Source organism: Camelina sativa, chromosome 18 (assembly GCF_000633955.1).
Source record: "Camelina sativa cultivar DH55 chromosome 18, Cs, whole genome shotgun sequence".
NCBI classification, from domain to species: domain Eukaryota; kingdom Viridiplantae; phylum Streptophyta; class Magnoliopsida; order Brassicales; family Brassicaceae; genus Camelina; species Camelina sativa.
Window position 1 is genome coordinate 3,113,296 of NC_025702.1, and position 10,937 is coordinate 3,124,232.

Here is a 10,937-nt window from a genome sequence, read left to right on the forward strand (position 1 = left end):
AAAAAAAAAAAAAAAAAAAAACATCTACTCTCTCAAAGTTCCACCATTAATGGACATCGTAGAGCCATAAAGAGCAACAAAACCCACATAGGAACATTTGTAATCGAAAATCTGTATCTCAAAATTCATCACGAAGAAAAGAATCCTTGTTATGTCAAGCTATTTAATCAAAAACAACAAAATTCTCTAATCGGAGACAAACTTAGATCCAATCCAAAATGGCTATGATAATTTTTGAAAGCTCTACCCCCAAATGTTTCATGAATCCATTGTATATCCTTAACGGAAACTAATCCTTTTTAGAATCAAAATCAGAAACAATAAAATTTCAAACAATTTGACTTAACGTACCTTCTTAATCTCGCAATTTGACAAGTGAAACATTTGAGATTGAAATCGAACAATGTATTGAACTGAGAGACGAATAGGTCTTTGAATCCAAAGGAGCTAAATTAACCACCAGAGATCGTCTCGGATTTCGTTAATCCCACCAAAAAACTAAGACACCGGATCTAACCACATAAGCTTAACTGACGCAACCGAAGAAGTTGCAACCGTGAGCCACCATGATAGCTTTACGAAGCTAGCTACCTGAGTGAAATCCTAAGAGCTCTAGAGAATCGGTGAATCATATGTGACACCAAAACCAAACCCAGAATTGCAAAAGTACCCAAAATTGGACTGCGAATCGAAATCTCTAAATCAAACAATCAAATATTCCCAAAAGTATTTGTACAATTAAGCGGAATCCGATCGATAGGAAGAAAAAGAATAAATCAACTATTAAATCTGTCAATTTTCACAATGAAAAAAAAAATGTGTGTCCGCCTAGGAAAAAAAAAACTGACATGTATTAATCGTTTTAATTTGATAGGCTAGTCATTTTAATTGATGTGTTAGTCTCTCCTTCAATACAAAAGCTGATGTGTCAGATCAGGAGAGCAACATATTGTACTTTTATTGTCTTGATTGTGGAATCTTGTTTTTGGAAAAAATATTGGGGATTCGTATTTTAGATCATGAAAAATAATGCAAAGTCGAGTGTTCAAACCTCCACCGGAACTAGAGGTTGTGATAAGCAGTGTTGGCCCCGGGATATGCAACATATCCTATAGTATCAAATAGACATATCTTATATAATAAGAGAAGGTTTCTTCTAAACTTTGTTTGGGACGATGACATCTGGCGCTTTATATAGCTGACAAGTGTCCTCATATTAATTTTAATTTATAATTTGTTATACACAAATGTTTAAGATCCTGCTAATTAAATATGGCCACAATTGTCAACTTAATCCCTTGGTAATTAAAAAATTTTCCTAACAAACAAACAAATGGAATCTGAACTTGCAGCCCCTATGTTTCTCTTCCTCCCATACGGTATTTAAACTGAAACTCGAATTTAGTTTTAGTTTTGCATTCTGCTTTTGAAAACGTAACGTCTTGCCATCAAAGTAAAATAAGTAATTTGATAATTGCTTTCTTATTTATTTCTAATTAAATATTAGTAATCTGTTTTCCATAAAATTATACAATATAATTAAATATCTGATTACTTTTATTATTATTATTATAATCTCTTTCCCTCACTACTGGGAATCAACACCCCCACACACTAACTAAAATTTAAAAATGGTACAACCTTAAAAAATTGCTCTCTACTCTACTCTAGAGTCATTCTCTAATGATGACCACCGGTAAAAATAGGATTGTTTTAGGGAAGCTCCATACTTTAGAAGAAACAATCTTTTACTCAGCTTTAAAGATCTTTTTCTAGACAAAAATGTAAATCAACTACCTAATCCACACCACACCTATCTCACTTACTGTATATTAAAATTTTCCACTCTAACTAATTTTTACTTGCTTTCACGCATGCAACTCGCCTATCTAAGTTTGAAGATCTGTTGATTCGGGGAAAGCAGTGTCTCTCTTTGGGACAAAATTTGCCATTGAAACACATGCCAAACTTCTTACACTATGGGCAGACTATTTATATTTGAATGCAACATCGTCAACCCACATGTATTTTTAACTCCAACAATTCTGCTAAAGGTATTATATTTCATATACATCTGGTTAATTCTGTGTTTGTTTTTCCCCATTCTCCCACATGTAATATATATTGCTTCCAATTAAATCAAATTTTGTCTTACTTTTCACATCAGTTTTTCCTAATATTCTTACAATAATTTTCTAAAATGAACAACAATCTTATAGTCTTTAATATTTTCCCCAGTAACTATTTCAAGGCAAGTAATGTCCCGTCAATTTTAGTTGACAACATTTATTTAGACCCAAAATATTTGTACGTGATTGAACAAATAGACTTACGTCAGACAACAAGGATGGAGGCTAGGTAATATGACCAATTTTTCTTTTATTTTTACTACTATTACTTGAAACATCGTCTTGATATTTTAAGGAACATTTTGTTTTTGGTGTAAAGCAAAAGCGGTTGAAGTTGAGTATTGTGCAATGGGTGGCATTACATTTCATGCACAAACTGTAATTTGAAAATGAAAAAATCTGGTTGAACCATCACATGTCACATTTTCCTCCATCCGAAGCTGTGGGAATACTCCGGTGTGTTGTTTTCAATGAGTCTCGAGTGTTTCATAGTTCTTTTCATATGTTTTTTTATTTTATTTTGTGTACGTACTAACTATTTGAAGGTAATATTCAAACTGAAGAAACAACGTTCTGCCAGATATTAAAATAAAAAACATGTAATTTAAATTTTGTTGTTCAAAAAAAAAAGAAAATGTAATTCATATTTAATTTTAAATTTTAGTTCTGCCTTCACTCACTCAATAGGAAAAACAAAGATGAAGGTTATTTTGCCCTTATCAATGTCGAAGAAAGAACTGCCCAAAAAGTGATTATCTCTAAGACAATATTTCTTCTAGAGTTAGGAACTTCCCGAAAATGGATGATCCGAATAACGATACTATTGTTACCGGTGTTTTGTTGTTTGTTGGAGATTGAATCGAGGATAGAATAGAAAGTAAATGTTTTAGTTTTCACAATAGTCTGAAAGAGGATGTGTTTGTATGGTAATAGGTTGTTTTTAGAAAACTAAACTTTATAGAATGTTTGAGCCTTTAAGAAGGAGAAGGGATTGAAATCAAATATTAATGATCATAAATTCGCAAGTATTTCAAAATAATAAGTTTTAAAATGAGAAGTAATATAAACAAAAATGAAAATTGAGAAAAATTGTGGGTATAAGGCAATGCATAAAATGATGGTATTATTTCAAATCAAAACATAACTGATTATGTTCATAATTTATTCTGAAATTCCTAATATGAAAACTTCTAAACTTTCTTTAATTCAAAAATTCCAAAACGTTTAAAATAATTAGTGAGAAGCGAACTAAAAATTATAGATAGATCAAAACCATATCATAATCTTACGTAATTTTCCAGAAAGTAAGCTCAAAATTTTAATTTTATATAACCAATTTTTTAAAAAATTTAAACTAATTTACTTAAATAAAACCTACCTACCATCTTACTTAAATTTGATTCCGTTTGTGCCAGTGAAAATTATAGAAGATTCAAACACAGAAATTAAACCCAAGAATTCAAATCTATAAATTTAATTAAATGTTGGTAAATCATCTAGAGGGGATGTGTTAGAGACTTAATCAAATTTAAGTTCCAAGATGAAACCATCCACAGACTGATATAAGGTGGCTTTAGATTCTTGGGGTTGCATATGTTTCTAATAAAGAATGAAGGATATGTAGATGGTTTTTTTTTTTTTTTTTTTTGGTTTTATGGGCATGTAGTTAGTTAGCTCTAAACTATAGTTAATTAGGTCCAAACAAAAAAATACAGGTGTCAGAAATATAGTAAGCCAAATGTCATCTCCTTAGCAAAAGTTGAGAAAAACCTTCTCATTTTTTTTTATTAGTTAGAGAGGAAGTTTTTAATATACAATAGGTGAGATAGGTATGGTGTGGATTGTAACCACCACCCCACACACTAACTATGCTTTTAAAAATGTTACAAGCTATAAAAATTGCTCCTTACTCTACTCTTGAGTTACTTTCTTATTTATTTTCAATTAAATATTAGTAATCTGTTTTCCATAAAATTATAATTCAATTTCTGATTACTTTTATTATTATTATAATCTCTCTTCCTCAATCTACTGAGAATCAACATCCCCACCCCACAGACTAACTACGCTTTTAAAAATGTTACAACCTTAAAAAATTACTCTCTACTCTACTATAGAGTTCCTCTCTAACAATGACCACCGGTAAAAATATGATTGTTTTTGGGAAGCTTCATACTTTAGAAGAAACAATCTCTTACTCAGCTTTAAATGTCTCTTTCTAGACGAAAATGTAAATCAACTACCTAATCCACACTACACCTATCTCACCTACTGTATATTAAAAACTTCCTCTCTATCAAAATATTTATTCACTAAGTAAATAAAAGCCACTAAATGGGGTTTGATTGGGTTTTAACATTACTAGTCTAATGTTGACAGGAAATACAACAACAAAAGTAAAACAACTTCTGATGTTGGGAGAAACCAGCACGCAAAGGGAAGAAAATCACTTGTCGTTTCATCTGCAAAAGAAAGACTTATACAAGCCAAATAAAAAGAAGACAATACAAATTTCAAATTTCACCGTATATGTATTACAAATTGGTAGCATCCCAAAACAACACATTCTAATTGTAGAATAGAGAGACATTTTAATCTTTTCTACATTTCGTTATTTAATAAATTAAACAAGACTAATTAAAAATCAAGGTTTGCTTTTAGTAATGGTGTGACACCCCAGTTTGAGAGACTTGCGGAGAGGTTTAAAAGACTTGATTTGGCCACCTATGTCACCAAAGTGCACTTATTTTTTTGGTCAAGGGTCCTCAGAAAACTCCACAGTTAAGTGTGTTAATGCTGGAGTAGTCTCAGGATGGGTGACCTCCCAGAAAGTGATTGTAGGGATGGTAACAAGTCTTTAAAGCCTCTCAGATGTAGCAAACCAGCCGTCAGATATGGATGGGCTCACGGGCCTAATGAGAGAACGTGAGGCCCATTAAGGAAGGTGGGCCCATAGACTGGGATTGGACGTGGAGTCCACTAATAGGTGGCGGTCGGGGTGTTACAACTAGAGTGTCGGTTGGAGTTTTTTTTTCAATAATTCAATATATGAGGTTTGATTGTAAAACAAAAGTAAAAATAAACCCGTCCAATCCTAATGTATCTATATAATAAGCATTTTTTAGTTGTACAATTTTTCCAAGTAAAATTATGTTGCTTAAAAAAATTGAGGACTGAAAGTTTTAATAGAAAATTAGAAATTAAGGAATTGTATTGTGACTTTGTGATTATGATGTTTCGTTGATGACTACGATGGGGGGTGATAATAAGAAGATAAAAATACAATATCAATAATAATGATGGTGACAATGCAATGGTGATGATGATGATGATAATAATACAATATGATGCTGATATGATGATTGTATAGTGAATCAGTGATCATTCTGATGAAGATAAGATGATGAATTCAATTGAAGCATTGCCACTCATCGTAATTCTCTGTTCCATGGATTTTATATGTCTTTACATTTCTTGAATCTCTTTCTAGATTCTTGATCTGCATACCAAAATATAATAAGTTCTATCGTTATGCTTAAAGGTAAAAGAAACTATGGTACCAGTGATCATCAACCAAAGATATCGACAACAAAAGAATCACGAAGATGCAAGTTACTCCAAGTTAACGGCTTCGAGTACCCAGTGCCGGTATAACCATAGGGGCTGACAGTGCTATCGCCCCAAACACATAGACTAAAGAATCACTATAATATAAAAGAATTCCAAGAAATATGAGCAGGGGTTGAAATTTTAAGAAATATGATTTCTGGATTAAATTAAAGCTTGGAATAATGTTATTTGGTAGACTCTGTCAGTCAAGATGATTTTGACAAACATACGTTACATATTTAGTCCTAAAATTAATATGCGGTATACTTTGGGTTAAGTCATAGAATTAACAATCAAAATACAATATATAATTTTAAACACTAAACAAACCAAATAAAAAACAAAAAATGACTTTTTTTATCACACAACTTACCTTGCAGTATGACGAGGATAAAAATCTAAATCTACTAGAATAGATCTTACAAAATAATTGTTATTTTCATAAGTCATATTCAGCATATGATTTCATGACAAAGTATTTCATCCAAAAAAGCTTTTAAAATAAATAAAAAAATCACATATACAATGTTTTGAATAAAAACTACAAAATAAACAAAAGAAATTTCAACCCGTGCTCTAGCATGGGTCATATTCTAGTTGCCCAACTATAATTCTTTTTCTTTTTTTACATCATTCCATTTGTAATTTAATTAAAAAATTCTTTCAAATATTTTATTTATTCTTATGCAGTTTCTTCAAATAAAAGTATGACAGCACAAACAAGAAGTATAGAAGGATTCCAATCACCTTGTTTAGTAAAGAGATTTGAAATCTTAAAATCCAGTCTAATAAATATGATGCACAAACAACTAACACATGATTAGAAAAACAAAAACTCAAACAAAACATATGATTTTGAATCTTAACAACATAAAGATCATTTGAACAAAAGCTGAAATTTACATTTTTATTGAATAACGACACAGAAACAAAACATATTTTTTTAGTCATGCCATACTTGAACCATTCAGATTACATTTTTATGGAATAACGACACAAAAACAACAATTTATATCCATGCAAGACAAGAACCATTCAAAAGACTTTAGATATATATATTAATATATAGATATATATATCTATATATATATATAGTAAATCTGGTCTGTTAAAATGCAGAACACAATATATATTATTATATTTACTGATAGCATAAACAGGTCAACCTCTTACGGTCTTACCACTTTTGGATTTCATATGAGTGCTTGACAAGAAACAGTGAAAAGGCTTGAAATATTTACTGATTGCAGATGAGAGGAGTCAAGACCTATCCTCCTTGAGCTTTGTGAACATCAAATTTTCCGAAGGACGGATCTTGAAGACATCATATTCTAAATTTAGATTTGTCAACCCCCGCTGAAGACTACGGCTCATCTCGCGTGCTGTTTGACACATCCTTCTTTTAAATGTAGATGAGAATTCCACCACCTCTGGATTGGTTACCCTTTCTTGTTTACTTAGGAATCTTCTGAGTTTCAAGAAGTCTAAGATAGGCTCAGAAATTTCTAAAAGGGGTTTTCGCTGCTTGTCTAAGATTTCGTGTAAGCTCCCAACGATGAGTGTGCCTTGAGAGAAGATGGACTTATTGGATGATCCCTCAAATTTTAATTCGACAGTAGATGGAAGCTCAGGGACACTTTTGATCTGTGTGCAACCAGAGAGATCAACAACCCGAAGTTTTTGTAATTGATGAATGACTGGGAAACTTTGCAAGTTGTTGCAGCCGCAAAGATCAATTCGCTCAAGGTTTAGAGCTTCTGAAAGTTCATCAACTTCAAGCAGTTTCTGAGAATAGCGAAGGTTGATCCTCTTCAGCATCTTGAGGTTCTGAAACAAAGAGATATACAATTAAAGTAATTCTCTATGGAATATATAACAGAAAATGTTTTACCTTTCATTTGAGTCTACTTACTTTGGTTCCTCTCCAGAGTGTTTGGAGTTGACTGTAAGGCATATTGAGTTCAACAAGGTTGCTTGGATTAAAATCTTGTGGTAAAGATTGCAAAGGGTAATATTCCCAATGGAGAATTTTAAGTCCATAAGGCAGAGACTCGAGGGCCCTTCGATTCTTTTCAGGATCAGAATAGTAAACCTTCAGGAATCTAAGATTATACATAGATCCGAGTGAAGAAAGATTGATATCTGGTTCTAAGTTAGATGCATCCAGAGATATGGCTTCGATATCATCAGTGCCCTGAAGAAACACAAGAGAATAGTATATGGATGATGAAGAAGCTAACATAAAGATTTTTTGGATGGGAGATGGTAGAATAGAATACTCACCAATAAACATTTAAAATTTGTTTTGGTGTCTTCATTGATTTTGAGTTTATGACACCTCCCAATTTCCCGGACAACTGCTTGTATCATGCCATGCATTTCCAATCTGTTTTTTGAAATAGTTACGAGAGAGTTCTCCACTAGCCGGTTGATTCCAATATCTGGAAAAAAACCAAGGTCTTGTAGTAGTCTTGACACATAGTCAACATCTTTACCTATGAAAAAGAAAGCAATATACACAAGTATGTTCTTTTCGTTGTCACTAAGTGCATAATAGCTACTCTTGACTAGTTCCACAATCTGTTCTGAAGGAGCTTCCTTGAGCTTGAGGAACAAAGTCTCCTTTCGTTCGTTTGATGACATCTCTTCACCATATAATTTTAGAGCTAAAGGATTTCCATTAGCGTATTCGATCACCTTCATAGAAAGCTCCGTAAGAAGATTCTTCTCTCTCACATTTTTTCCAAAGGCATCCGAGGACAATAGTTTATGAGCCTCATGCTTGCTTAATCCTTCAACTTTGTAAATTCGATTGAGTCCACAAAGAGAAAGTACTTGCTTATCTCTGGAGGTGATGATGATCAGGCTTTCGGGACTAAACAAGAAAACCCCACCTAGAAAAGACTCTGCATCTAGATGATTTTTCACATCATCAAGAACAACAAGAACTTTTTGTTGAAGTTTTTGATTTGGAAGGTTCTTGAAATGTTCCTGCAGCAAACCGTAAAGTCCCTTCTTATGAAAGGTTTCGTGAAAATTTTGTAGGAAGCAAGTAACTTTATAGTCACCAGACATTTGGTCAAAGACTGCTTTAGCAAGCTTAGTCTTGCCTATGCCTGGCATACCCCAAATGCCTATGCTTCTGACACCCGATTGTTGCTTGTATATCAAGTTTTCTACATCCGGCAGCATCCTTGAGTAGATTCCAATTCTTTCGTTTGGAAAAATCTTCTCGTACAAATCTTTAGCGACATTTTCTATAGATTCGTAGTCACTACAAATCAATACCCGTACAGCCCTTAGCACTTCTATGTTATATGCCGTATTAAGGAAAAATAAAGTAGAAAGTGATACTTGCTAACCTTTGACGATGGCTTGTTTTGTGACCAGGTAAGCTTGTTATTTCCGCAAGAGCATTGCGCCATTGGCTTACTTGATCAGAAGTGCCGTGCTCCAAAAACGCCTTGCTGACATTTCCCACCCGTTCTTGCACATTTGATCTACTCACTCCATAAAAGATAGCAGTCACGATATGGCCTTCCTCGCGTCTCCGTTGGAGAGTCTTTACGAATTCATCCAAAGATTCCTTGGAGGATACGTAGTTCTCAGAGAAAATCAATACAGAAGCAATGGACATGTAGGATTGATCTTGGTTATCTGTGAGCACAGAGAGGCCTTTACGCCCAAATGCAGCTGATAGATGGGGGACGAACGAGCACCGTAGTGTCTCATCCGAGCTATCGAAGTTGACTTTAACCATGTTGCGAGCTTCCATGACTTGAAAAAATCTTAAGTTTGGTAGTTTCAAGCTAATTAATGCTTTGTTTGTGGGTACAAAGGATGGTGGAAAAGAAACACTCTTTAACATGGAGTTCAACATGGTGATGTTAATAATTTCTCTGTAAAAGAAAAATATTTCCCATTGTGGACTTGGTTATTTCGTAGTAAGGCGTTTTTCGTTAAAAGTATTTTGAATAATATATGAATTTTTTAAACAGAAAAGATTAAGATATGAATTGGTGGGTTCTAGTTTAACGGGTAAGATTTATCTGTTTGAACAAGTCCTGCGGAAACATCACAAGAAATACGATGAATAATGCCTGTGTTGCAAGTTGTGTTAGTTCCTGCCTCTTTCTTTGTAATTTCAAATGCAACGAACATATAAAGAAAACATTAGAAAGGGAATAAGAATGACGAATATACGAATTGACATTCCAATAAATTAATCAAAGAAAAAAAAACATAAACTAGCTAGTACTACGTACGTTTACTTCTGGATTACGCAGCTTGGGTATATTTATCAATGAATAAGAGGTATCGTTGGCTAAGTCCTCCTAACCATGGCTGGAAGTTGCCTTGAAATTATAGTTATCATCAAGTAGTAGATAAACATTTTTAAGGCGACTTAAATATGACAGGAGGTACAAGTGGCAGAGTGGTTTTGTGCAACAATTGAACCAATCGAGATTTAGTCCTGTTTTTTAAACATAGACAAATACCAATTGTATTAGGCTAAAAGTAATTAAAAAAAAAAAGACTAGTAGACATGGACAATACCAATTGTATTAGCTACGGATGTTAATTAGGATCGAAAAGTCTTTTACCTATTGTACAAATAACACTAGCTAGATAGGTTTGAACTTCTATTTTGATGGTTCAATATAAATGTAACCGGTGAAGCACATAGGACGATAGCATTGTTATATATTACCACACGTACGTGAAATAACTTTGTTAGAAATGGAATATAATGGAACTTCAGAATCTATATATGCGAATTTAAGTCATCAGATCCGTAACCTCGACCACCCTACCGCCACACGAGGTTACATTTGTTTATAACACTTGATAAATCCGCTGCATATGATGGCCCGTCCCCGCTAATATCTTGCAAAGAACTTTAGCCTGCTTCACAAGTCACAACGCTCTTGTCTTGCCCATTACATTGGTGTCCAGTGCGACTAAAAGAAACCCAAATTGGATATAAAAATGGTTTGTAGAAAAGAAAAATCCCATTTGCCACTGTGTTTGTTTAAGTATAAAATCATTAAAACATTAAAACTCGGAGTCTTCTTCCAAAATTAACGAAAACACATGTTGGCTTAAAGAATCTTCAAGAATTAGGTCGTGGAATGAACTTACTTTAATTTACCTTGGAATGAGGAGGGCACGAACATGTAACATGTTTTTTTTTTTTTT

The 10,937-nt window shown here is 33.2% G+C and overlaps 1 protein-coding gene across 1 annotated transcript; it reads right to left on the reverse strand.

The window, feature by feature from the left end:
* LOC104760404 (probable WRKY transcription factor 16) lies at positions 6,629-9,633 on the reverse strand. The gene is made up of 4 exons (XM_010483327.1): positions 9,101-9,633; positions 8,022-9,012; positions 7,651-7,932; positions 6,629-7,565 (listed from the first exon to the last, which is right to left on the reverse strand). The coding sequence occupies exons 1-4, from the start codon at positions 9,616-9,618 to the stop codon at positions 6,999-7,001; spliced, it is 2,358 nt and encodes a 785-aa protein (XP_010481629.1). The 5' UTR covers positions 9,619-9,633; the 3' UTR covers positions 6,629-6,998.

Excerpts from the sequence above, each read along its gene's own strand:
- LOC104760404 (XM_010483327.1), bottom strand. The coding sequence starts at position 9,618 with ATGTTGAACTCCATGTTAAAGAGTGTTTCTTTTCCACCATCCTTTGTA. Across the intron at positions 9,013-9,100 it reads AAAACAAGCCATCGTCAAAG|TGACTACGAATCTATAGAAA; the intron begins GTTAGCAAGTAT and ends ATTGATTTGTAG. Across the intron at positions 7,566-7,650 it reads CACTCTGGAGAGGAACCAAA|AACCTCAAGATGCTGAAGAG; the intron begins GTAAGTAGACTC and ends TCTTTGTTTCAG.